This window comes from Mustela nivalis (assembly GCF_964662115.1).
Source record: "Mustela nivalis genome assembly, chromosome: 12".
NCBI lineage: Eukaryota > Metazoa > Chordata > Mammalia > Carnivora > Mustelidae > Mustela > Mustela nivalis.
This window is the reverse complement of record NC_139031.1, coordinates 22,354,684-22,380,714: the sequence shown is the minus strand read 5'-3', so window position 1 is coordinate 22,380,714 and position 26,031 is coordinate 22,354,684. Positions and strand designations below refer to the sequence as shown.

General features: G+C 59.8%; 1 protein-coding gene and 1 long non-coding RNA gene across 4 annotated transcripts in view; one reads left to right on the top strand and one right to left on the bottom strand.

The window, feature by feature from the left end:
* The window catches only part of FLNC (filamin C), a 27,322-nt gene extending 4,379 nt beyond the window's left edge, over nt 1–22,943 (top strand). The window contains exons 2-48 of one of the 2 annotated variants that reach the window (XM_082693032.1): nt 737–985; nt 2,519–2,616; nt 2,757–2,907; nt 3,003–3,121; nt 3,327–3,404; nt 3,603–3,765; nt 3,921–4,121; nt 5,281–5,418; nt 5,809–5,935; nt 6,078–6,214; nt 6,424–6,617; nt 6,710–6,823; nt 7,407–7,550; nt 7,759–7,882; nt 8,081–8,241; nt 8,446–8,536; nt 8,626–8,795; nt 9,012–9,129; nt 9,220–9,482; nt 9,854–10,451; nt 10,894–11,067; nt 11,189–11,351; nt 11,652–11,812; nt 12,439–12,606; nt 12,691–12,814; nt 13,308–13,464; nt 13,540–13,729; nt 13,915–13,938; nt 14,051–14,298; nt 14,747–14,821; nt 15,100–15,199; nt 15,461–15,601; nt 15,834–15,962; nt 16,069–16,242; nt 16,851–17,012; nt 17,102–17,305; nt 17,735–17,887; nt 17,971–18,093; nt 18,201–18,443; nt 18,622–18,891; nt 18,987–19,124; nt 19,400–19,515; nt 20,130–20,262; nt 20,359–20,535; nt 20,714–20,932; nt 21,710–21,919; nt 22,044–22,943. In XM_082693032.1, the coding sequence (XP_082549158.1) occupies nt 737–985; nt 2,519–2,616; nt 2,757–2,907; nt 3,003–3,121; nt 3,327–3,404; nt 3,603–3,765; nt 3,921–4,121; nt 5,281–5,418; nt 5,809–5,935; nt 6,078–6,214; nt 6,424–6,617; nt 6,710–6,823; nt 7,407–7,550; nt 7,759–7,882; nt 8,081–8,241; nt 8,446–8,536; nt 8,626–8,795; nt 9,012–9,129; nt 9,220–9,482; nt 9,854–10,451; nt 10,894–11,067; nt 11,189–11,351; nt 11,652–11,812; nt 12,439–12,606; nt 12,691–12,814; nt 13,308–13,464; nt 13,540–13,729; nt 13,915–13,938; nt 14,051–14,298; nt 14,747–14,821; nt 15,100–15,199; nt 15,461–15,601; nt 15,834–15,962; nt 16,069–16,242; nt 16,851–17,012; nt 17,102–17,305; nt 17,735–17,887; nt 17,971–18,093; nt 18,201–18,443; nt 18,622–18,891; nt 18,987–19,124; nt 19,400–19,515; nt 20,130–20,262; nt 20,359–20,535; nt 20,714–20,932; nt 21,710–21,919; nt 22,044–22,231 (7,802 nt within the window). In that variant the 3' untranslated portion in view covers nt 22,232–22,943. The remainder of the gene's footprint in view (nt 1–736; nt 986–2,518; nt 2,617–2,756; nt 2,908–3,002; nt 3,122–3,326; nt 3,405–3,602; nt 3,766–3,920; nt 4,122–5,280; nt 5,419–5,808; nt 5,936–6,077; nt 6,215–6,423; nt 6,618–6,709; nt 6,824–7,406; nt 7,551–7,758; nt 7,883–8,080; nt 8,242–8,445; nt 8,537–8,625; nt 8,796–9,011; nt 9,130–9,219; nt 9,483–9,853; nt 10,452–10,893; nt 11,068–11,188; nt 11,352–11,651; nt 11,813–12,438; nt 12,607–12,690; nt 12,815–13,307; nt 13,465–13,539; nt 13,730–13,914; nt 13,939–14,050; nt 14,299–14,746; nt 14,822–15,099; nt 15,200–15,460; nt 15,602–15,833; nt 15,963–16,068; nt 16,243–16,850; nt 17,013–17,101; nt 17,306–17,734; nt 17,888–17,970; nt 18,094–18,200; nt 18,444–18,621; nt 18,892–18,986; nt 19,125–19,399; nt 19,516–20,129; nt 20,263–20,358; nt 20,536–20,713; nt 20,933–21,709; nt 21,920–22,043) is intronic. The other variant, XM_082693033.1, reaches the window with a different exon arrangement.
* LOC309845292 lies at nt 18,726–26,031 on the bottom strand. 2 transcript variants are annotated; one of them, XR_014301184.1, is made up of 3 exons: nt 25,931–26,031; nt 20,112–21,172; nt 18,726–19,536 (listed from the first exon to the last, which is right to left on the bottom strand). It is a non-coding gene; the product is annotated as an uncharacterized lncRNA (long non-coding RNA). The 2 variants fall into 2 exon arrangements; XR_014301185.1 differs by having other exon boundaries at nt 25,884–25,971.

Below are 26,031 nucleotides of genomic sequence, written 5' to 3'. Positions count from 1 at the left end.
TGGTGTTCAGAGGAGAATTTTGCTGGAACCAGGTTAGCTTTATTCCTCTCCAAATTAAGTTTTAAGATATGCATCCATTCAACCAGTATTTATTGAGTATAAGTAAATACTGATAAATAATAAAATACTATCTAGTGTGAAAGAAGCCAGACAAAAAGAGCACATACTATAGGATCCCATTTGTATAAAACTCCAGAAAATGCGGATGAATCCATAGTAACCAAGGGCAGACCAGTTGTTGCCTAGGAAGGAGGGACAAGGAGGGGCGGCTGGAGGGATCACAAAGGGTCGCATGTGAGGAAATTTGGGGAGAGATGGGTATGTTTATGACGTGGTGGTGGCGTTAGGGGCATGTACAGTTGTGTACTCGAATATGGGCAGTTTGCTGGGTGGCAGGCATACCTTAATAAAACTGTTAGAAAGTGAAAAAACAGCGTTCTGCCCCCAAGAGGCTTACAATCCCGGATGATCGCCCAGGTGCCTGCAGCCTGATGGAGGCCCATGTCCCACAGGTGAAAGTACCTGTTGCGGGAGCACATTGGGAAGCAGCCTCACCGAGAAGGGAGGGTCCTGGAAATGTTAGGCTTCTGGGTCCAGCCTCCTCAGAGGGTGTGACTTTGGTAGGCAGAGAAGGGGGCAGTTTCCAGAATCAGGCATTCCCCCCCCACCCCGCCACCCCCCAGGGCTCTAAGGGCAACTTGGGGAGCTGAGCCCCGCTGTCCTCTCCGCTCTGCAGACAGCAAGGCCATCGTGGATGGGAACCTGAAGCTCATCCTGGGTCTCATCTGGACGCTGATCCTGCACTACTCCATCTCCATGCCCATGTGGGAAGACGAGGATGACGAGGACGCCCGCAAGCAGACCCCCAAACAGCGTCTGCTCGGCTGGATCCAGAACAAGGTGCCCCAGCTGCCCATCACCAACTTCAACCGCGACTGGCAGGACGGCAAGGCTCTGGGCGCCCTGGTGGACAACTGTGCCCCTGGTGAGTGGGCCGGCGGGCCCATCACGGAGCCCTTCGCTGGTGGTGGTGAGGCCTGTGCTTGTCAGAGTGGCGGTGTCAGGGCTGGGGGAGTCGGAGCGCCTGGGGGGCTTGCCCCCTGCTCCAGCCGGGAGTCTTTGCTGGCGTCAGGCCCTTCGTGACGGGTAGTGTCAGATCCTGTAGCTGCAGCGACAGGTTCAGCGTTCCTCCTTTTACAGAAAGGGACACTGAGGTCCAGAGAGGGCCAGTGACTCGTCCAAGATCACACAGCTTATTTGTGGCAGAACCAAGCTAGAGCCCAAGGCCTCAGCTTCCTCCTCCATGAGCTTCGTACTTTGCCACAGGGGTACCATTTCTGCTGAGCTGAGAGAACGGAAGTGTGGTAGAACTTATAGCAAGAAGGCCAGGAGCTCGACCCTGAGAAGGTTCTTCTTCATGAAACCCCAGGAGACGCTTGAGGGAGAGCCGAGGCTGGTGGGGCACCCCCTGGTGGCCAGTGGCCCGGCCCTGCCCCCTCTCACTGTAGGCCCCGGCCTAGTCAGGTGGGGGCAGCTCAGGGACCACGAGGAGACGGAGGCATCACAGAATAGTGCTCTGCCCCACAGGCAGCTCCCTCTCTGGCCGTGACCCCCCAAACAGATAGGTCATCTTCTAACTCGGCTGGATCAGCTGGGCTACTAGCCCCTTGGGAGAGTCCTCCCCCAGCCTAGGGTCAGCCGGGGAGCAGGGGGTGGGAGGCGGGGGCACTAGCCACTTGGGAAGCATTCCCAGCTGCTGAGCCATTGCCCACAGCTGGTGAGGCCGCCAGCAGTGAGCTCAGCTGTTCCGGCGGTCATGGATTCCAGCCTTTGAGCCGGCCCCCTCCCAACCAGTGAGCATCACCTCTTCTCCAGCTCTGGCCCAGACCAAGCACCCCCTTACCTCTGCACCCCTCGACAGGAGTGATCTGGAGCCACCTTAGCATTCTTCCCATTAGGAGGGGTGGGTTTTCGCTGGCCACAGAAGAGAACCCATTCTCTGAAAACATGCCCTTAAGTACCTCAGTTTCCCCAAGTGCTCAGTGAGGAAAGAGAGGGTGTCTCTTGCCCTAAAGCTGATGTGGGAAGGGCCTGGGACTGTGAGAAGGCCTTCTGGAGGCACAGGTCTGGGGCATGTGCAGGATGGGGCCTCCGACCTCCCCTATGTACTCCCGGGGCAGCTGGGATGAGGGGGAGTCCTCATAGGGTCTGTGCTGGGACCCGGGCAGCCAGGAGACTGACTGGCAGGGCCGGTGCCAGGCTGTGTCAGCCAAGGCAGAAAGGCCTCATTGTTGGTGCTCGGGGTGGGCGGGGGGGGGTGCGCCTCTCAACAGTGATGGGCATCCCAGCCGATGGGCCCGAACATAGAGGGTCAGCAGGAACCTGGCCTGTCAGGGGCCTCAAGCCGCGTGGCCGTGGGTGTGACTCCGCAGCGTGTGAGACTCTTGGATGCGCAGATGCTCTGCATTCTGGCTGGCTGCTTACCCCTAATCGTCATCTCCTTCTGCCATCTCTCTAGGCCTCTGCCCTGACTGGGAGGCCTGGGACCCCAACCAGCCCGTGCAGAACGCCCGGGAGGCCATGCAGCAGGCGGACGATTGGCTCGGGGTGCCCCAGGTACACGAGCAGATGGGGTGGGGGAAGAGTAGAGGGCCAGAGGGCCCCGGATGCATGTTGGGTCTCTGAGTCAGGCCGTGGAAGAGAAGCGAGGTTGCTAGGCCAAGGGCACCCTGTAACCCTCTTCCTCCCTGTGGCAGGTGATTGCCCCCGAGGAGATTGTGGACCCCAATGTGGATGAGCATTCTGTCATGACTTACCTATCCCAGTTCCCCAAGGCCAAACTCAAACCTGGGGCCCCTGTCCGCTCCAAGCAGCTGAACCCTAAGAAGGCCATCGCCTATGGGCCTGGTAGGTGCTGAGCCCCCTGACTATCTTCCTGGGTGGCTGGGGATACCCTAGGGTGGAGTGCCCTAAGTACCCCGGCCCTGCCTTCCGCCCCTCAGGCATCGAGCCCCACGGCAATACTGTGCTGCAGCCCGCCCACTTCACCGTGCAGACGGTGGACGCCGGCGTGGGAGAGGTGCTGGTCTATATCGAGGACCCCGAGGGCCACACTGAGGAGGTACGGAGAGCCTCTGGGGACAGGAGGGATTGGCATGGGCTTGGAGCCAGAGACCGCAGGCTAACAGGGATGGCCTGGAGACGGCCACCGGCACTCACTGTTGTGCTGGGGACTGGAGGAGGCGACGCCATGGGGGGCGCCAGGCACTGTGGGGGCAGGAGGGGCTATGGCCACTGTGACTTCTAATCTTTTTCTTTCCCAATAGGCCAAGGTGGTTCCCAACAACGACAAGAACCGCACCTACGCGGTCTCCTATGTGCCCAAGGTCGCTGGGCTGCACAAGGTAGCTCCCAGCAGACCCTCCCCATTCCAGTCACATGCTTAGCTCTGGCTGAGTGGACCCCCCTCCCTGCAGTTTGCACCACCCCTCACCCCAGCACACCCAGAGGCCCGCCTCTCCCCAACCTTGGCTCTACTCTGCCTGCCCACCCTCCCCAGAACTGCTTTTCCCAAGAAGCTGAAGCTTGCCCCCTGTCCCCAGGTGACCGTGCTCTTTGCCGGCCAGAACATCGAACGCAGCCCCTTTGAGGTGAATGTGGCCATGGCCTTGGGGGATGCCAACAAGGTGTCAGCCCGTGGCCCTGGCCTGGAACCTGTGGGCAATGTGGCCAATAAACCCACCTACTTTGACATCTACACAGCGGGTAAGGACAGGCCCCAGCAAGGTGGCGGCCTGGCAGTCCGTGACTGCAGGGGGTGACATGGATGCGGACCTGGGGCAGAGGGGGGTAGGTGGGCCCAGGGCAGGGGAGCTTGGTGTGCCCGGAGCAGGGGTGCTCACAGCCTTTGTGCCTGGCAGGGGCTGGGACTGGTGATGTTGCCGTGGTGATCGTGGACCCGCAGGGCCGGCGGGACACAGTGGAGGTTGCCCTGGAGGACAAGGGTGACAGCACATTCCGATGCACGTACAGGCCTGTGATGGAGGGGCCCCATACTGTGCATGTGGCCTTCGCTGGTGCCCCCATCACCCGCAGCCCTTTCCCTGTCCACGTGGCAGAAGGTAAAGGCCCTTCATCTCCACAGTCCCACTCACTGAGGCCAGGACATAGAACTGCCACCAAGTTCTGGGTCAGAGTGCTTATGGGAGAAGGGAGCAAATCCAGGGATGGGACGGGAGAGCTGAACCTTTGAAATAGGTAGAGAAGCCATGGTCGCGGGGAGGGACAGGCGTAGATCTGGAGAGGCCTCATCTGCATTCTCTCCACACACTACCCCTGGAGACCCAGGAGACCACAGCAAAGCTTGTCAGACAGGGGCCACCCTGGGACAGTTGTAGGGGCATATACGACAGGCCTCAGGTGGGGGCTTCTGCCACTCGGTTCTCTCCCTGCTGCTCAGAGCCTTTGCTGCCAGTCGACTACTCCATGCCCATCCTCCCCCAGGCTGAGAAGGTGGTGGCATATTAGTACTATCTGGGAGAGGTGGCGCCGGCGTGGCCATAGGTGACCTGCCTCACCTGTGCTGGGGGGCGGGGCCCAGTGTGGAACTGCCCCCCTTTCGTGGCATTCTGTGGCAGGCCCCAGGTTCCATGCCATTGCCTGTGCCCCATGCCAGCTCCACCCCCCACCAAGGGGTTTGAGTCCAGTTTATGTGTTCCGTGCAGGCTGAGATTGCCATGCTTTGGCCCGTGTTTAGCAGCAAGGTCTGGGTTCACTGTCATTGGTAGCCTTCTGTGGCAGATTGATCTCCATGCATTGCCTGTGATTTGTGGCAGGCTCCCTGTTTCGTAGGATGTCTCCTGTTCTGGGGCCCTGCATAATGTTTTGGGGCATGACTTAGTCCTAAAGCTGCTGTGGAGGATCTGGCTGGGAAGGCTCACGTGGCTGTGGGTGGGTGCCCTTGGGTGGTTTGGGGCCCTCCCCTATCTCTCTTTGCCCCCCTCTCTGCCCAGGCTCTGCCATGTGTTTGTCCCAGGCAACACTGACTCTGAGAAGCCCAGAGGGGAGGGTTTCTTATAGCTGGCTCCCTGTCCCGGCATGGCTCCCGAGGGTCCCTGTTGTATCAGGGGCTCCCAGAGGCAGACAGCACGAGGCCCAAGCCCATGCCTTTGAGGATGTCAGGGAGACTATGCCCAGGGAGGTGGCGGGGAGGAGTGGTGAGAGGCTGAGGCTCTATCTCAGGCCCCTCAGCACCCCTGATCTTCTCTCTCGAACCCCCAGCCTGTAACCCCAATGCCTGCCGCGCATCGGGGCGGGGCCTGCAGCCCAAGGGTGTGCGTGTGAAAGAGGTAGCAGACTTCAAGGTGTTCACGAAGGGTGCCGGCAGCGGGGAGCTCAAGGTCACAGTCAAGGGGCCAAGTGAGTACCAGGGCCCAGGACTGGGGAGTGGGAGAGCAGGGAGGAAATCTGGCCAGTGGGTCTGACTACCTGAGGGCAGTGATGGCCAGCAGCATGCCTGCCACCCTGGAGAGACTCCAAAGAGAGGCTGACCAAAGGCACCATGGAGTCTTGGGCACCTTGTCTCTTCTCCTGCATCAATTTCCCGACTACAAGCCGGGAAGGATCCTCTCACCCCTACATGCTACCCTGGGGGTCGTGCAGAGGGAGGACATGTGATCTCTGCCTGAGCTTCAGCTCTGTCCCCTAGTAGCAGTGCCCTCAGGCTAGGCCTGGGTCCCCAGGGCTCCTTGAAGGGACTAAGGAACTCTGACCCCCTTCTCTGCCTCCCTTCTCTGCCCCCCATCTTAGAGGGCACAGAGGAGCCGGTGAAGGTGCGGGAGGCCGGGGATGGTGTGTTCGAGTGTGAGTACTACCCAGTGGTGCCTGGGAAGTACGTGGTGACCATCACATGGGGTGGCTATGCCATCCCCCGCAGGTAAGCCATGCACCCCGTGCCTTCCTGTCTGGGCCCTAACGGGGCGGGAGGAGGATGAGGGGCTACCTGGTACTCCGAGGGGAGGGTGGTACCTCTAGTGGAGGTACTTCCTAGCATGGACGCCAGATTCCTCTTTGCCCAGCCCCTTTGAGGTACAGGTGAGCCCAGAGGCAGGAACACAGAAGGTTCGAGCCTGGGGTCCCGGCCTGAAAACGGGCCAGGTGGGCAAGTCGGCCGACTTTGTGGTGGAGGCCATCGGCACGGAGGTGGGGACACTGGGTAAGTGACTGGATTGTAGCAGGTGCGAATGCTGGAGAGTGGTATGTTGGAGGGACGTGGGAAGTGAGTGGGGGCACAGGAGGTGGGAATGCTGGGTAGCATCGGGATGAGATGGAGTGGGGCACTGGGGCGACGGAGGGAGTGATGGGAGTTTCCATCATGGACACTCTGCCTCTCATGGCCTCTCATCTTCCCTCCCTTGCACACAGGCTTCTCCATTGAGGGGCCCTCACAGGCCAAGATCGAGTGTGATGACAAGGGGGATGGCTCCTGCGATGTGAGGTACTGGCCCACAGAGCCCGGGGAGTATGCCGTGCATGTCATCTGTGATGATGAGGACATCCAAGACTCGCCCTTCATTGCCCACATCCAGCCGGCCGTGCCCGACTGCTTCCCAGACAAGGTGCGGTTGGGGACCTGCATGTGGACCCAGGATGGGGCTCGGGGGCCCTCCTCCAGTCCCTGTCCGAGCTTTCCGCTCCTCCCCCTGCACAGGTGAAGGCCTTTGGGCCTGGCCTGGAGCCCACTGGCTGCATCGTGGACAAGCCTGCAGAGTTCACCATTGATGCCCGCGCCGCTGGCAAGGGAGACCTGAACCTGTATGCCCAGGTGGGGCACCGCCCAGCCCTGTCACCCCCCACTGTCCCGGGCAGGAACCCTGGGAGGGTGGGGGCAGGTGAGAGGCAGAGGAAGTTGTAACATCTCAGGACTCTCATGGATCTAGGAGAACTATGCAAAACTGAAAATTGTGTTTTCTGATGATAATCTTAACATATTTTACAAAAAGTGTATTTGGTTGCACTAATAATTTTTTATTTGAAAGATGATTTGATTCAGACATTGGCTTCCCAGATCAGTTCCTCAAACTGGTGTCCACCAACCCCTAAAGTTAATGTATTCTTGGGTCCAAGAGGATGATTTTTCTTTAAAGTGTTCATTGTTCAACTTTAGAAACGTGGATTTAGCCCAGCCTCTCCCCTACTAACACCTTTCAGCTGCCTAGGCTAGGAGGTGAGGGGGCCTAGATCGTTTCCAGACAAATTCCAGGCTCCCTGGGTACCCTCTGCCCCTGGGCTCTCTCAGCCTAAGGTCAGTAGCGGATGAGTAAGGAGGGCGGCCTAAGGCCAGCAGAGGGCGCCAGTGCTCTGAGGCGGCCTGAGCACCCTGAGACTCTGCTTGGTGTTGCCCGCAGGACGCTGACGGCTGCCCTGTCAACATCACCGTTATCCCCAATGGCGACGGCACCTTCCGCTGCTCCTATGTGCCCACGAAGCCCATCAAACACACCATCATCGTCTCCTGGGGAGGTGTCAACGTGCCCAAGAGCCCCTTCCGGGTGTGTCCTCCTACCCTGCCCCTTGACCCTGGGGTCCCAGAGGGAGGGTAGAGGCCTGTGCAGGAGATGTTGGTTGTCCCTGGGCCCTTGTCAACACTCTCCACCCACGGAGGCCAAGACTGGTCCCAGGGCTGGGCTGGTGGTGCTGGGGAAAGAGGCCTTGTGGGAGGGGCAGTGTGCTGAGTGAGCATCGACCCCCTCCCCACAGGTGAACGTGGGAGAAGGCAGTCACCCTGAGCGGGTGAAGGTGTATGGCCCCGGCGTGGAGAAGACGGGCCTCAAGGCCAACGAGCCCACCTACTTCACGGTGGACTGCAGTGAGGCTGGGCAAGGTGCGCTGGGCTGTGGCTGGGGATAGGGGTGCGTGCGGCCTGGGGTGGGGTCCCCGGGCAGGGTCTGCGTGGATCTGTGTTGGTGGGGTACCTGCTCTGGCTAGATCCTATTTCTGGGCAGAGTTCAAGTGAGACTAATTAAGTGGGGGTGGGGACTGTTGGGACCTCACTCATGGCCTCGTGCCTGCCGCCCCTCAGGTGATGTGAGTATTGGCATCAAATGTGCCCCTGGCGTCGTGGGCCCTGCAGAAGCTGACATCGACTTCGACATCATCAAGAATGACAATGACACCTTCACAGTCAAGTATACGCCCCCAGGAGCCGGCCACTACACCATCATGGTGCTATTTGCCAACAAGGTACCCCCCCTGGCTTTTGGCAATCATCGGCAGCCTGCACCCTCCAAGTCTCAGCCAGTGGCTTGACATGCTGTCAGTTACGGACAAGATCACAACCATCGCTCAAGCCCTTGTGTGCAGGCAGTGTGCCTTAGAAGGCACAAAGCGGGGGGCTTTTTCAGAAGCTGCCTTTGCCTACCCTCACCAAATCTTTCTTCCATCCAGGAGATCCCTGCCAGCCCCTTCCACATTAAGGTGGACCCATCCCATGATGCGAGCAAGGTCAAGGCTGAGGGCCCCGGGCTGAACCGTACAGGTAGGTGTCTGGGCAGGGGCCGGGCTGGGCTGGAGTTGGGGCTGCGTGTCCACCAGACCCTCACCACCATCTCGGCTGGGCTCCCCCAGGTGTGGAAGTTGGGAAGCCCACTCACTTCACGGTGCTGACCAAGGGAGCCGGCAAGGCCAAGCTGGACGTGCACTTTGCTGGGGCCGCCAAGGGTGAGGCTGTGCGGGACTTTGAAATCATTGACAACCATGACTACTCCTACACTGTCAAGTACACAGCGGTCCAGCAGGTGCGCCCCACCCCTTCCCTGCCTCCCCCATCCTGGCTGACAGGCCCTGCATCTCCTTCCTCCAGTCTCCGAGGGCCACTTCTGAGTCTTGGCCCCTTTCCTGCCACCCCTGTGCTGTGGCCGTGCCCCTCTGAGCCTCGAGTCCATGGCCTTGGGCATGTTGCCAGACTTTGTTGTCTAAGCCACCAGGTTCTGACCTGCTCTTGTACCCAACAGGGCAACATGGCAGTGACAGTGACCTACGGTGGGGACCCTGTCCCTAAGAGCCCCTTTGTGGTGAATGTGGCGCCCCCACTTGACCTGAGCAAAGTCAAAGTTCAAGGCCTGAACAGCAGTAAGTGGGGCAGGAGTGGACCTGGAAATGACAGGGATCATGGGGTGGCCCGGAGCCCCTGTTCACTGTGCCCTCTCGCCCTCTCCGCAGAGGTGGCTGTGGGGCAAGAACAGGCGTTCTCCGTGAATACCCGAGGGGCTGGCGGTCAGGGCCAGCTGGATGTGCGGATGACCTCCCCCTCCCGCCGACCCATCCCCTGCAAGTTGGAGCCCGGGGGCGGAGCTGAAACCCAGGCTGTGCGCTACATGCCCCCCGAGGAGGGACCCTACAAGGTGGACATCACCTATGATGGTCACCCCGTGCCTGGCAGCCCCTTTGCTGTGGAGGGTGTCCTGCCCCCTGACCCCTCCAAGGTGAGGAGACAGGAGCTGGAGGGAACTGGGATTCAGGGGTTTACAGGGAAGATGGAGGAGTCACAGGGGCAGAGGCCAGAGGGCCCCTGTTTCTGGACTGAATACCAAGGGGATACCAAGGTACCCCCTGTCCCCGGACCTGCCTCTGAGATAGCTTAGTTATTAAGAGTGTGGCCTTTGGTTGCACCTGGGTTTGAATTCCAGGGATAAATGATTTGGGCCATCTGCCTGCACTCCCTCATCTGGAATTGTTCTAAGAAGGACTCAATCTGTGGTGGTTGCTCCAAGGGGCAGAGCTGGGTGGGGAGCCATGGAGACCAAGCACGGGAGGGGCCCGAGGTGAGAACATCATATCTGTGCTCCTCTTCTAGGTCTGTGCTTACGGCCCTGGTCTCAAGGGCGGACTGGTAGGCACCCCGGCACCCTTCTCCATTGACACCAAAGGGGCTGGCACAGGAGGCCTGGGGCTGACTGTGGAGGGCCCCTGTGAGGCCAAGATCGAATGCCAGGACAATGGCGATGGCTCATGCGCCGTCAGCTACCTGCCTACGGAGCCGGGCGAGTACACCATCAACATCCTATTTGCCGAAGCCCACATTCCCGGCTCGCCCTTCAAGGCCACCATCCGGCCTGTGTTCGACCCAAGCAAGGTGCGGGCCAGCGGGCCGGGCCTGGAGCGTGGCAAGGCCGGCGAGGCAGCCACCTTCACTGTGGACTGCTCAGAGGCGGGGGAGGCTGAGCTGACCATCGAGATCCTGTCGGACGCTGGCGTCAAGGCCGAGGTCCTGATCCACAACAATGCCGACGGCACCTACCACATCACCTACAGCCCTGCCTTCCCTGGCACCTACACCATTACCATCAAGTACGGCGGGCACCCCGTCCCCAAGTTCCCTACCCGCGTCCACGTGCAGCCTGCTGTCGACACCAGCGGAGTCAAGGTCTCAGGCCCCGGTGTGGAGCCTCACGGTGAGTGAGAGGAGGAACCCGTGAGGGAGCCATGGTCAGCAGCAGGGGGGAGGGAAGTGGGGCTGAGGGCTTAGGGAGGGCCACGGTGGGATGAAAGGAGGGTTTGGGGGCAGCCGTCAAGTCCTGAGGGCTCGGATACCCCAGGGAAATGGCTAGGCACGGGGGCGCAAGGTACAGGGAAGCAGAAGACCCAGACATACCCTTCCTTGCCGCTGTGGGGCACCTGAGGTGAATAGAGGATCATGGGTTGGGAGTGGGCACAAGGCAAGGGCCATGGGAGACGGGCCCGGAGTGCACAGGCGTGCAGAGGGAGGTTGGGCTCAGGCTGGGAAGTAGCAGGTGTCTGGAAGGAAGAGTCTGGGAGCTGGGGAGAGTGGAGGCGTGAGTGCCCGTGGGAGAGCTGCTCTGGCCCCACACTGAGTGCCCCTCTCTTGGGCCCCAGGTGTCCTGCGTGAGGTGACCACCGAGTTCACTGTGGATGCCAGATCCCTAACGGCCACGGGTGGGAACCACGTGACCGCGCGTGTGCTCAACCCCTCGGGGGCTAAGACAGACACCTATGTGACGGACAACGGGGATGGCACCTACCGGGTGCAGTACACAGCCTATGAGGAGGGTGAGGGCCCGGCGGAGTGGCGCGGGGGTAGGGGGGTGGGGATCTGATGGCACTGCTCCCGGCACGGTCGCAGTCTTGGGGCCGCGCACATCCCGACCCGCTCTGTGTGGCTGGCTTCCAGGCGTGCATCTGGTGGAGGTGCTGTATGATGAGGTCGCTGTGCCCAAGAGCCCCTTCAGAGTGGCTGTGACGGAAGGCTGTGACCCCACTCGTGTGCGGGCCTTTGGGCCAGGCCTAGAGGGGGGCTTGGTCAACAAGGCCAACCACTTCACCGTGGAGACCAGGTAACCTCCCCCTTGCCGGGACACTGAGGCTGTGGCCACCCTGATCTCAGCCCCTTGCCCTTCTCCTCTGTCCTGTGCGTACCTCACGCCAATCCCCTCTCAAGGGTGACCAGGAGCAAACCTGTCCTCCCCCCAGCTCCCTCCTGCCCCAGTGTCTCAGATCGACCCCTGTAGCTGGTCCCTCCTCAGCGGGGCCCTGGCGGCCTGCTCTCCTTCCTCCGCTCACCCCATTCAGCCGCTCTTCCCTCTCCCCACTCGCTCACGGTCACTAGCAGAACTGAGGAGGGTGTCACCTTGCAGGGGAGCAGGCACTGGAGGCCTCGGCCTAGCCATCGAGGGCCCCTCGGAAGCCAAGATGTCCTGCAAGGACAACAAAGACGGCAGCTGCACCGTGGAGTATGTCCCCTTCACTGCCGGGGACTATGACGTCAACATCACCTTCGGGGGGCGACCCATCCCAGGTGCGTGGGGAGAGAACTGCAGGAACGTCCAGGGGCTGTGGTGGGCTAAGGAGCTCCCGTCCGCGCTGCTGACACAGTTCCCAACTCATTTCAGACAGAGAGAGAGAGAGAGAGAGCATGAGCAGGGGAGAGGCAGAGGGAGAGGCAGAAGCAGACTCCCCCTGTGAGCCGAGAGCCTGATGCGGGGCTCCATCCCAGGACCCTGGGATCATGACCTGAGCCGAAGGCAGGCACCTAACTTTATCTGAGCCACCCGGGCGCCCCAGAAGTGGATTTTATTTTTAAAAATCCATTTTTTGCATTTTAGTTAGGACTTTTTTTTAATTACTTTTTAAAAAATTAACATAGTGTATCATTAGCCCCAGGGGTACAGGCCTGTGAATTGTCGGGCTTACACCCTTCCCAATGGCAAGACTTCTCCCAGGCGGGCGGCTCAGCTCATGAGGTCTCAGCCTCAGTCTGCAGCCAAGTTTATCTGTCCCTGTTTACATTTTCTTAGCAATTTCTTAAGCGTTTGCACACGTTGGTCTGGCCTCCCTGGGGCATTTCGGCCAGCACTGCCGGCCTCCTCAGTGTCTGTGACCCTCCTGGGCAGGTGGACTGGGCTGATGTCCTTCTCCTTGCAGGGAGCCCGTTCCGGGTGCCGGTGAAGGATGTGGTGGACCCTGGGAAGGTGAAGTGCTCGGGGCCAGGGCTGGGGGCCGGCGTCAGGGCTCGGGTGCCCCAGACCTTCACAGTGGACTGCAGCCAAGCTGGCCGAGCGCCGCTGCATGTGGCCGTACTGGGTCCCACAGGTACAGAATGTCAGGGCAGGGCGGAAGGAGGGGTGGGAGGATGGGGTGCTGGGAGGCTCTGCTGACCCTGCCCCCCTTGCCCAGGTGTGGCGGAGCCCGTGGAGGTACTGGACAATGGAGGCGGCACCCACACGGTCCACTACACCCCAGCCACCGATGGGCCCTACACAGTAGCCGTCAAGTATGCTGACCAGGAGGTGCCACGCAGGTAACTACTTTAGGGCTCCCATGCTGTGACCGGGCTGGGAGGGGCCCTCCTCCTGGGGCCATACCTGTGGGCCCCTGCCAGGGCCCTAGGGGTGCCCCTTTCACCTGTCTTGGTCTCAGCTGGTCTCAGTCTCAGCCACCCCAGCCTGCTCCTCCGTGGGGCTCCCTGCCTGTCGCCACAGAGAGGCAGCACAGCCCCTGGGGCTCTCCTTGGCCCAGGCTTTCCCACCGCATAGCTACCACGTTAGTGCCTTGGGAAAAGACAGGTGGGGGGAGAAGGCAGCCCTTGGCACCCTCCTCTTTAAACTGACCTCAGCATCTTCCTGGGGAACACAGGACGCCACATCCTGGGCGTCCTCGAGTAACCCTCCCACAAAACCCAGGATGTGGTCTGTTCCCTTCTCCTTGCCCCAGAGAATCCTCCCTCCTTACGTGTGTGGGGAGGAACTCTTCCCAGACCCCCAGCAAACTGTCCATCCTTTCTGCCCCTCAAGCCCCTTCAAGATCAAGGTGCTTCCTGCCCACGACGCCAGCAAGGTACGGGCCAGTGGCCCAGGCCTCAACGCCTCTGGCATCCCTGCCAGCCTGCCTGTGGAGTTCACCATTGACGCCCGGGATGCTGGGGAGGGTCTGCTCACCGTCCAGATCCTGGTGAGTCCCTATGTAGCTTGCCTCCCCCGTCAGGGTTTGGCCACAGGCAGGGCCTGACCTCTGCTTCTCTCCCAGGACCCCGAGGGAAAGCCCAAGAAGGCCAACATCCGGGACAATGGGGATGGCACGTACACTGTGTCCTACCTGCCAGACATGAGCGGTCGGTACACCATCACCATCAAGTATGGTGGCGACGAGATCCCCTACTCACCCTTCCGCATCCACGCCCTGCCCACCGGGGATGCCAGCAAGTGTCTTGTCACAGGTGGGTGCGCGTCCCCCCCTGCTCTGCCCCTGCTCACCGTCATGTACCCCTCACAGCTCTTCCAGGTCCCTGGCCTAGTCCCTAGGGGACTGCCAGTCAGAGAGCCCCCCTGCCCTGCCTCCTCTCCCCCTCGCCCCTCCCCCGACACCATGGCTGTGTGGCCTCACACTCTTCTCTGTTTCCAGTGTCCATTGGAGGCCATGGTCTGGGTGAGTGCCCTTTCTCTTCTTACTGTGGGCTGAGGTGATGAGGGCAGCTGGGAATGGAGAGGGACCGGGCACAGCTCCCACTGGCCCTCAACTTGGCTCTTTTGGGTGGCAGGTGCCTGCCTGGGACCCCGCATCCAGATCGGGGAGGAGACCGTGATCACGGTGGATGCCAAGGCAGCAGGCAAGGGCAAGGTGACGTGCACAGTATCCACACCCGACGGGGCGGAGCTTGACGTGGATGTGGTGGAGAACCATGATGGTACCTTTGACATCTACTACACGGCACCCGAGCCGGGCAAGTACGTCATCACCATCCGCTTCGGAGGCGAGCACATCCCCAACAGCCCCTTCCACGTGCTGGTAAGCTCCATGGCCCCGGACAGTGGATGGGGAGATGGGCCCTGTTAGCAGCAGCAGAGAATCCCAGAACCCGCTCCCCGTCTGATGGATTCTGGGCCCAGAGTGTTCTGGAGTCAAGTCTTTGGTTTCCCACAGCCTCCCAACTTGGGAGTTGAGCACAGCCCATTTTCTGGCCTCTCCAGTGGTCTGTCAGTTTTCTCTGGAGGGGCTGGCCATGTAGTTCTCCAAGCCTTGGGCCCAGAGTCCCTAGACATTCCCCCCTTCCCCGCCAGGCGGCCCTGCGGGACGATGCAGCCCTCCAGAGGGAAAGCTCACCAGATACCCATCCTACCCCAAGGGCGGCCCAAGATCTCGGGTCCCTGGGCCATTCTCGGAGGCAGCTCCTGAGTGCTCGGGCTGACATGAGCTGGCCTGCCATAGCCCGTGCTCTCCGTGCCTTGCCTCCCAGGCGTGTGACCCCATGGCCCATGTGGAGGAGCCCTCTGATGTGCTGCACCAGCCCAGCACCTACCCTGCACATTGGGTACTGCTGCCTCCTGCCCGGGCTGCTCCTCGCCCTCCTCCTGCTGTTTCATTTCTTCCTTCTAGTCTTCCGTGGCCAGGGCTGGGGCTTGGTGTGGGGCCATACTGGGGAGCGGGTGGGTCCCAGGCTGAGCACGGCACCTCTTCTCTTGCAGCCTGCCGCTCTGGTTTCACCATTAACCATCTTGTTCTTTCCTCCCTTTCTTGGACTTTTATTGGGACTCAGGCCAAGCTCTGCAAGGCTTCCCTGGCAATGACTGTTCCTCTCCCCTGCCACAGGCCACAGAAGAGCCAGTGGTGCCTGCAGAGCCAATGGAGTCCATGCTGAGGCCCTTCAACCTGGTCATCCCCTTCACTGTACAGAAAGGGGAACTCACAGGTAGTGTCCTGGGGCCCTGAGACAGGGGGGCTGGGGAAGCCAGTGGAGAAACCAGCTACCCCAGGCCCAGAGAGGGGAAGCGAGCTACCCAGGGTTACAGAGCCAAGTTGGGCATAGCTGGAACTCAGACTCAAGCCTTCTCTGCCCCAGTGTGGGCTTCATCTCACTGCTCTGGGCTGTCTCTCGGGGCCTGGAGCAGTAGGGAGTGGGGGGCATGCTAGTTAAAAACAGGGTCCCTTACATAACTCTGCTACCCTGCAGGGGAGGTACGGATGCCCTCCGGGAAGACAGCCCGGCCCAACATCACCGACAACAAGGATGGCACCATCACGGTGAGGTACGCGCCCACCGAAAAAGGCCTGCACCACATGGGGATCAAATATGACGGCAACCACATCCCCGGTAAGTTGGGGCCGGGCTGAGAGGAGGCCGCTGTGGCTTCGTCCTCACCTTCCTTCTTTCAATAAATATTCATTGAGCGCTGACTGTATACAGACACTATGGGAGGCAGACTTCCATCAGTCAAGTCCCCCATGACAGACAGGGCAGCTGCAGGAACATCCAGGGGCTATGGTGGGCTCAGGCAGCTCCTGTCTGCCCTGCTGACACAGTCCCTTCTCTCGGTCTCCTTCAGGAAGCCCCATGCAGTTCTACGTGGACGCCATCAACAGCCGCCATGTCAGTGCGTACGGGCCAGGCTTGAGCCACGGTATGGTCAACAAGCCGGCCACCTTCACCATTGTCACCAAGGACGCCGGGGAAGGTGAGGAGAGCTGGAGGCAGAGGGCTGGGCTAGGAGGCCAGGGTGCAGGGTGCAGGGTGCAGGGCTGAGGGCAGGACCTCTGATCTCACCCTCCCTCCTCCTCCAGGGGGTCTGTCCCTGGCCGTGGAGGGCCCCTCCAAGGCTGAGATCACCTGCAAGGACAACAAGGATGGCACCTGCACCGTGTCCTACCTCCCCACGGCGCCCGGAGACTACAGCATCATCGTGCGCTTTGATGACAAGCATATCCCAGGGAGCCCCTTCACAGCCAGGATCACAGGTGGGGCAGGGGTGGGCCCACGAGCTGGGAGGGCAAGCCCAGCATATCCGTGTAACCTGGGGTGAAAGGGTGCGGGCCCCTCTGGGTGCAAGGGGTCATCTTTGGACAAATTCAAGGAGCCCTCCATTCCCTAGAGCAGATGGGAGGTATCCGCCCACCCCCTGTGCTTTCAAACACCTCACCTCCTATTAGGTCACTGAAGTAACTCTGGAGAAGTTAGGGTACTGCTACTCTCTTCTGGTAGGTCGGCAGGCCCAGAGAGGCTAAGCCACCGGATCAGAGCCCCATGGCGGCCGAGGAGTCTGTGTCCTCTGCTCTAGTCTCGTGTGTTGGTTCCCCGAAACCATGTGACTTGCAATTAAAATACACAGATCAGGGCTGAGCCCATTCAGGCCTGAAGCACTCACGGGGCAGCTGGGGTACTGGGCCCACCTGTAATCTCCGGCAGCCAACGTGCGACCAAAGAACCTGCTCTCTCAGGCCTTTCTGCCCTTTGAGGTGTCCCAGCTGTCGAGTCCAGCGGGGTCAGCTAGGAGGTCTCCCACACCCCGTGAGGACACAGCCAGCCTGGACTCCTAACTGTCTGACATATCAAACTCCCCCACCAGGTGACGACTCAATGCGCACATCGCAGCTGAACGTGGGCACCTCCACGGACGTGTCCCTGAAGATCACCGAGAGTGATCTGAGCCTGCTGACCGCCAGCATCCGTGCCCCCTCGGGCAACGAGGAGCCCTGCCTGTTAAAGCGCCTGCCCAACCGTCACATTGGTGAGTGCGGGCCGTGAGGAAGGGCCGCTGGAGGGGGTGGCTGCTCTGCTGGGCCCAGGGCCCTGCGCCTGACCACCCCCTCTCCACAGGCATCTCCTTCACCCCCAAGGAAGTTGGGGAGCACGTGGTAAGCGTGCGCAAGAGTGGCAAGCATGTCACCAACAGCCCCTTCAAGATCCTGGTGGGGCCATCTGAGATTGGGGACGCCAGCAAGGTGCGCGTCTGGGGCAAGGGTCTGTCCGAGGGACAAACCTTCCAGGTGGCAGAGTTCATCGTGGACACTCGCAATGCAGGTGCTTCTCACCTCAGGGACCAACCCCCCACCCCATTTCAGCTGGTGCTTCTAATGAGGATTTAGAACTTTCCTGCCCACCCCGCCCCCCACAGGAACTTCCTGGCCCAGTCCCTGGGGATTCATATTCCAGGGGAGGGGGTAGTGCTTCTTCCATGTCACTTCTCTCACGTTTGGAAGCCCAGCCGTCCTGAGTTTCTGACTCTCCCTTACTGGCTGGAAGCTAAAAGGCCCACTGAGGGACTTTTCCAGACTGCCTCAGCCCTGGCCCTCTGGTTCAGGGCCAGGCTTATCCCTCCTCCTGCAGGGCCCACTGTCATTAGTGGTTATCATACATGTTGGGCCCCTGGTACAGACAGAGCCTGTAGCATGGGGAGGGGACAGCAGAGTGGCAGGGCCTGAGGGAGAGGTGTCCTTGGCTTCCTGCCAGGTTACGGGGGCCTGGGGCTGAGTATTGAAGGCCCCAGCAAGGTGGACATCAACTGCGAGGACATGGAGGATGGCACGTGCAAAGTCACCTACTGCCCCACTGAGCCAGGCACCTACATCATCAACATCAAGTTTGCTGACAAGCACGTGCCCGGTAAGCTCTGGGCGGCAGCTGGGCAGGGGGAGGCCGCAAGGCTGGGGTCTGAGCTAGCTGATGGCCCCCTTCTCCTGTTCTAGGAAGCCCGTTCACTGTGAAGGTGACCGGCGAGGGCCGCATGAAGGAAAGCATCACGCGGCGCAGACAGGCGCCTTCCATTGCCACCATTGGCAGCACTTGCGACCTCAACCTCAAAATCCCAGGTGTGAGCCCGGAAGAGCCGACGTGGGGCTCCAGGGAGGGTGGTGGGCCCAGAGCCCACCCCAGGGCAGTCCTGGCTCGCTCACGTCTGTGGCTCCGTGTCCCGCAGGGAACTGGTTCCAGATGGTGTCTGCCCAGGAGCGCCTGACGCGCACCTTCACCCGCAGCAGCCACACCTACACCCGCACGGAGCGCACGGAGATCAGCAAGACGCGGGGCGGCGAGACCAAGCGCGAGGTGCGGGTGGAGGAGTCCACCCAAGTTGGGGGTGACCCCTTCCCTGCCGTCTTCGGGGACTTCCTGGGCCGGGAGCGCCTGGGCTCCTTCGGCAGCATCACCCGGCAGCAGGAGGGTGAGCATCATGGCTGTGCTGGGCCGGGGCCTCCTGGAACCTCCGGGAGGCCGGGACAGGACTGGGAGGGCACGGCAGGTGGCCGCGGGGGCTCTGGGCAGAAGCAGAGCTTTCACGGAGGAGGGTGGGCGGGCCCAAGGCTGGGAGCAGTCGTCCTGATGCTCCCCACTCCCTGCAGGGGAGGCCAGTTCTCAGGACATGACCGCACAGGTGACCAGCCCGTCAGGCAAGATGGAAGCCGCTGAGATCGTTGAGGGAGAAGACAGTGCATACAGCGTGCGCTTCGTGCCCCAGGAGATGGGGCCCCACACAGTTACTGTCAAGTACCGCGGCCAGCATGTGCCTGGTAGCCCCTTCCAGTTCACTGTGGGCCCACTGGGTGAAGGCGGCGCCCACAAAGTGAGGGCTGGAGGCACTGGACTGGAGCGAGGGGTGGCCGGCGTGCCAGGTGAGGAGCAGGGGCCAGGCAAGGGGGTGGCAGGGCGGCCAGGGGGCGGGGTGGGGTGCTAACGAGCTGCCTCTGCGCTGCTCCCCTGTCCCCAGCTGAGTTCAGCATCTGGACCCGAGAAGCAGGGGCTGGGGGCCTGTCCATTGCCGTGGAGGGCCCCAGCAAGGCGGAGATTGCCTTTGAGGACCGAAAAGATGGCTCCTGTGGGGTCTCCTATGTTGTCCAGGAACCAGGTAGGTGTCCATGATGGAGGGGGAGGCTGAGCCTGCCGAACCTTTCAGACTGGGATGCTGACCAGAGCAGAGAGAGGGGCCCCAGAACTCCACCTTCACCTGGGCGCCTGCTCTTGCTCTGCCCCATCTCCCTCCACCCCACACGGCTGCAGATGTGAGACTCTCTAGACTTGAGCCCTGACCCAATGAGCCTGTCCTGGCCTGAGGCGGGCCGGAGGTGCCGCCACCCCCATCTCCTGTCCAGGGGCCTGTGCTGACCAGCCTTCCCTCCCCAGGTGACTATGAGGTCTCCATCAAGTTCAACGATGAGCACATACCAGACAGTCCCTTTGTGGTGCCTGTGGCCTCCCTCTCAGATGACGCTCGCCGCCTCACCGTCACCAGCCTCCAGGTATGTGCTCAGGGGTAGGACCTGGGCAGGAAGTGAAGGCAGGTCCATGTGTCCAGGGACTTAGCAGTGGCCTTGGAAGAGGCAGCAGGGGAAACCATGCCTCCCCCCCAGGTTCACCTTCACATACTCCCATCCCCAGCTGGCCTCCTTGTGCTTCTTCCAGTCCTTCCCCTTGACCCACCTTCTCCAGGGAGCCCTGCCCAGGCCAATCTAGGCCACTCTTCCTTCCTGGGCCTCTGGGCCATACAGCATGATCAGGCACTGGCCTGCTTTATGGTGTAAGTCTTACCCCCTCAGCCAGGACAGGGTTTGTCAGCTCATCCCCCCACTGTGCCCAGCACAGCCAGGTGGGCCCACCTCTGGGCAGGTGGATGTCAAGGCCACAGGCCCAGCCCCTGCCTCCCACCTCCCTGAGCTGGGCCAGCCCCTGCCTCCCACCTCCCTGAGCTGGGCCAGCAGCCTCTAGGCTAGGCGGGCAGCAAGAGCAGTGCTCCAGACCCTTCCAGGAGTCTGAGCACCAAGCTTTGTGCAGTGGCAGTATCGTAGCCAATGAGGTTTATCCGAGGCGCGATTATTGCTAACAGAAGTCTGAGCACCTTCTGTGGCCTCTGCAGGAGACAGGTCTCAGGGTGAACCAGCCGGCGTCCTTTGCAGTGCAGCTGAACGGTGCTCGGGGTGTGATCGATGCTCGCGTGCACACGCCCTCGGGCGCGGTGGAGGAGTGCTACGTCTCTGAGCTGGACAGCGGTGAGCTGGCCCTGGCCTTGTCCCCCCATGCCGGGCCCTTCTGGGGGATGGGGAGGGGAAGAACAAAGGCTTACTCACTAGCCCTCTGCCCAACAGACAAGCACGCCATCCGCTTCATCCCCCATGAAAACGGCGTCCACTCTATTGATGTCAAGTTCAACGGTGCCCACATCCCTGGCAGTCCCTTCAAGATCCGTGTTGGGGAGCAGAGCCAGGCTGGGGACCCAGGCTTGGTGTCAGCCTACGGTCCTGGGCTTGAGGGAGGCACTACTGGTGAGTGTCTGGGTCTGGGGAAGAGGGCTGGATATTGGGGTACTCGGCTTCTGGTCCTGTACTGCCCTGACCCAGAGGGCTGAGGCCCTGCAGAGGTCTGCTGTGGGAGCCTGGGGCTCGGCTCATCCTTGGGCCCCAAGCCCTTCCTGCCTACAGCCTTGCTACCTCCAACCCCCAGGCGTGTCATCGGAGTTCATCGTCAACACCCTGAATGCAGGCTCAGGGGCCTTGTCTGTCACCATCGATGGCCCCTCCAAGGTACAGCTGGACTGTCGGGAGTGTCCTGAGGGCCACGTGGTCACTTACACTCCCATGGCCCCTGGCAACTACCTCATTGCTATCAAGTACGGTGGCCCGCAGCACATCGTGGGCAGCCCCTTCAAGGCCAAAGTCACAGGTGAGTGCCCTGGGTGGGGGGCATCCCTCCGGCCCAGCCTGGAGGACTCCAGTGGCCATTCACATTGAGTCACAGTCTGACGCGAAAACCACAGGCAGCTTAGCAGGAACAAGCAGGTCTGCCTCACTCTGTGCTCCGTATGTGCAGCCGCAGAGAATCCGTTTCGAAGATCAAATTCTTCTCTTTACTGTTGCCCGTCACTTGATTTTCCGCCCACCTGGCTTCTAGGTATCTGGGTTTCTAGAGAGCAAAACTCAGTAAATACTTAGCAGGCTCTCCTTTCGGGAGCAGGAGTGAAGGAGTAGTTGGGTCTGTGATCTTTTTTTTTTTTTTTTAAAGATTTTATTTATTTACTTAACAGACAGAGATCACAAGTAGGCAGAGAGGCAAGCAGAGAGAGAGGAGGAAGCAGGCTCCCTGCCGAGCAGAGAGCCCGATGCGGGGCTCGATCCCAGGACCCTGGGATCATGACCTGAGCCGAAGGCAGAGGCTTTAACCCACTGAGCCACCCAGGCACCCCGGGTCTGTGATCTTTTTAAAGCAAGACTCTTACCCTGTGACTTGGGTTCCCAGGCCAAGCCAGGGTGAGAGCTGGAGCCACCCAAAACCCAGGACTTCAGGATGCCGGAGCTGGTGCACGCAGCCGGGCTCGCTGGGTGCCACAGCAAGGGAGGGGACACGGCCCATGGGACTGTCAGCGTGGGGCCGAGGGCCTGCAGCTCAGGGGAAGGCAGGCCTCCCCCCGCAGTCTGTGTTTACCCCAACTCTGTCCCTCAGGTCCCCGGCTGTCTGGAGGCCACAGCCTTCACGAAACATCCACGGTCCTGGTGGAGACCGTGACCAAGTCGTCCTCCAGCCGCGGCTCCAGCTACAGCTCTATCCCTAAGTTCTCCTCAGATGCCAGCAAGGTGGTGACCCGGGGCCCGGGGCTGTCCCAGGCCTTTGTTGGCCAGAAGAACTCCTTCACTGTGGACTGCAGCAAAGCAGGCATGCTGAGGGAGGAGAGGGGTGGTGTCCCAGGGTGGGCCAGGGCACAGGGACAGGGGGATGGGGGATGCTGAGGGGCTGCGGGCCCCTGGGATGACCCAGCCCTTTCTGTCTCCTTCTCCAGGAACTAATATGATGATGGTGGGTGTGCACGGGCCCAAGACCCCATGTGAGGAGGTCTACGTGAAGCACATGGGAAACCGGGTCTACAACGTCACCTACACTGTCAAGGAGAAAGGGGACTACATCCTCATCGTCAAGTGGGGCGACGAAAGTGTCCCTGGAAGCCCCTTCAAAGTCAATGTGCCCTGAATCCCGGAAGTGCCTCCCCCAGCCTCGGCCCCCACCTCCGGCCAACGCACTCACACTCACACACAAACACACACACAAGTACCACACCTAGAAGCACGCGCAGAATCAGACCACAAACACCTGCCTGGGGTGAGGGACGGGCGGCACAGCCTCCTTACCCCGCCATGCCCCCGCGGGCTTGGAGGACCTCACCTGTCTCAGGGCAGTGTTCCTCCCATCGAATGTGACACACGAGGGTGGGCTAGAGGTTGGGAGGGGGTGAAGGAAAGCCCTGAGTTTTCTGGTGGGGCTGAGGCCAGCGGGAAGCATGTGTTTGGGGGTGTCTGCGTGTGTGAGAGGTCACCCTCAAACTGCACTGCCGGCCAGACCACCTTGCTGCTAAGGACTGTGTCTGGCCCCTCTGGTGGCCACAGGACTTGGAGAAGAAAGCACAATCAGAGGAGAAAACAGACCCAGACCCAGCAGCAGCGCTGGACGTGGCCTGGCCCTGGGCGACCTCTAGCTGCCCAGCCAGGCTTCCTGGAGGACTGCTTTCTCTCTCTCTCTCTCTCTCTTTTTTTTTTTTTTTACGGTTGCACAGTTCTGCCCCATGGGGGGCCTTTTTTACACATTGCGAGGCCCAGCTTTCTGGGGGGACTTTTGCACATACCATGCGGCTCTGCTGGGAGTCGCTTTTGTGGAAAACTCCAAATAAAGTGCGGCCTGTCGCGGAGGCTGGGCTGTTGTGCATGTGCTTTCTACAGGTGGCCGCCATCCGTCTGGGGAGGGCTGGGGCTGTGAGGGTACCTGGAAGGACCAATGACAGGGCCCTCCAGGATTAGTCCTCCAAACCCTAGAGAGCTGGCCGTTGGGACAGGGAGGTGAACGCTGTTCTGGAAGACTGTCCTAGGGCTCCTGGGAGGCCAGCTTCCCTTTGGCCTGATCTCAAAAATGTTAAAAAAAAAATTAGGTCCTTAGAACAGTGAGCACAGACTCAAACAGGAAATGTTCCTCACCCAGCAAGCAGGCAGAACCCCACACAAACCCAGGAACCTGCAATCCAGCTAAGGCCAGGGTCAGGTCTGGATCTGCTCTGGCCCCGCCAGCAGTTCTGACCTCGCTCAGGACCCTAACCGGAGCCAGTCTCCTCACTGGTAACCCTGGCCTGAGCTCTTCCCTTGGTCTCCCTGGCCCACGACCATCTGCAGGCAGCACCTGCGGCCGGCCCTGCTTCAGGCTCCCCAGCCCATGGACCCCTGAACTACTCTTGGAGACCCTCCACCGCCGCAATTGGCCCCCCTAGCCCACCAGCCTCTTCGTGAACATAATCTCACCAGCTCACAGCCCCCTGAACTAGCCTCCCTGGCCCTAAGCCTTTTCACTTAACTTCCCGGCAGCCACTTACCTGAGCCTCCCCGGCAGGCTTGCTTCCTCTACTAGTCTCCCTGGCCTGCCGGTTCTCTCCCCCTAGTTGCCCTGGCTCACTGGCCTCTCCCCCAACCCCGCCAGACTCCCTGGCCTGCCAGTCTCTCCCTACAGCCTCCCGGGGCCACCAGCCTCTCCCCCCAGCCAGTTCTCTCAAACCCACCCTCCACACTGCAGCCCAAGAGGCTCACATCTAAAGGAATCTGCCCTCTCTGGTTCAGGGCCCTTCTGCAGCTCCCTCTGGTTCTAGGCTAACGTCTAGTCTTCCTAACAAGACCTCTAAGTTCACACACCAGCTTCCCCCACCAGTTCACGCAAGAAGTCCTAAGTCAGCGCGCCCACTCCACACCACACTCTCTACTCCAACCCCACTTTACAGCTTCTAGCTTCCTGGGCAGCCATGCTGCAGATTGGGTCTGTGCCTGGGAACACCCTTACCTCTCCACCCTCTGCATCTTCCCGGCTCCCTCTCTGTCCCTCCTGGATCTGCCCCCGACAAACTGCCCCAAGACACATCTCTGCATCACTACACTGATCTGTGACTTTTTATTTACATACCCCTCTCCCAGCCTGAGCTCCCTGACTCTGGAAGGTCTAATATAGACAGGTGTAACACACGAATAAATGAGTAATTCAGTAGCCAGAGCAGGACAAAGAGGCATTTCACACAATTGACCCCCCAACTCTAGACCTGCCCCTGGACATTCAGTACATAGTGGTGGGTCAGGGAACAACACCTTCCTCACCTCTTTACTCAGTAGCCTATCTGCCTCTGGGCTCTTTTTAAAGTTTCTTCTTCCCTTCCCTACCTCCTCGCTCTGAATCCTGCTCCCATAAGACCCTCCAGGGCCTCTCTTAGGTTTGCCTCCCCATCTTGCAGGGAGCTCCTTGAGGAATGAGATCGTATTTTATCAAGCTTGTGTCCTCAGCCTCCTCATGGCCACATGTGATAAACGCTGGTTGAATGAATGAGTGTAGGGTAAGTGTGCCCAGCTCTTTACCTGATAAAACCTCTGAAGGCAGGATCCATTCTCTTAAGTACCAACCCCCTGTGACCACTGTGGACCAATTCTGTGCCAGGCACTAAACCAGGTGCTTCTAGACACACCCCTCCTCATTCTCTACCCTCTCACCCCACTCACCCTAGGTGTGAGCGCTTTCCTGAATGGCCTATTGGCCCCCTGCTCAGCATCACCTACTTCCCACCTGTTTATAGACATCCAGCCCAGCTGCTCTTCCCCAGCCAAAGCATTGCTCTGGGTGCTGAGCACTTATGGGCTCTAGTCACTTAACCCTAACAGCCTTATTAAGGGGGTGAGCATACTATACTATCTGAAGAACTTGAGGCCTTGAGAAATTTGGGTGATAAATCCAAAATCATACTTCTAAGTAGCAAGGCCAAGATTCAAACCAGGTGTGCCCAAGCCCCAAGCCTTTCATACAAATAACCACCAGCTGAGGCCATCTGGGTGTCTCAAGCAGTCTAAACTCACAAACCACACGCTGAATGCCAGGACACCTATTGGCTAAAATGGAGGAGGAAAGGGTGGCCTTTTCTCTTTCGGTGTGTATCTCACAGAGGTCACTCTCTCAGGGATGTTACTGCTATCCATCTAGCTGCAATGGCCAGAAGCCTGGAAGTCACTTGGATCTCTACTTCAATCCCCAAACACATCCAATCTGAAAACCAGTTTTGCCCATTCTGCTCTAAATATCTCTTGACTCCATCTCCTCTTCCCCATTCTCACTATCACAACTGCAGTTCGGACCACCATTATCTCTTACTGCAATGGTATCCTTCCAGTCTTGCCTCTGCACACAGCACTGTGACAGCACTATCTTTAAAACATACATCTCATGACACCATTTTCCGGCGACTTCAGGATACTTTGTCCTCAGGATAACTTCCAGATTCTTTACCTTTGCTTGAGGGCACTTATGCCCTCTAGTCACTAAGCCTTTGCATATGCTGTTCCTCTTGCCTAGGACGCCCTCTTGTTCTTATTTCTATCTCCTGAATCCTTCTGGACATCTTCTTTGCGCACACCCTCAGCCCAGTGGGCTAGTTACTCCTTCAGTGGATGCTTCCAGATCCTGCTCACATTTTAGCAATTAACACACTGCTTTGTAATTGCCTGTTCACTTGAATCCCTACCTCACTAGTCAGTCACGATTAACTTGTTCAATCTTTTATCCACTAAACAAATATGTACTAGCTGTTAACTCTGTGCCATAGTTAAATACTTACATACGAGACACAGAACTGGACATTACCGTGGAGAACAGAAACCTCACCTTCTCTTCCGGGCTCCAGATTAGTCTTAGCAGGAGGCTCAACAGGTTTACAGAACCAGCGACGGAATGCGCTTGCGTGAGCCCGTGTTGCCGCGCGTACT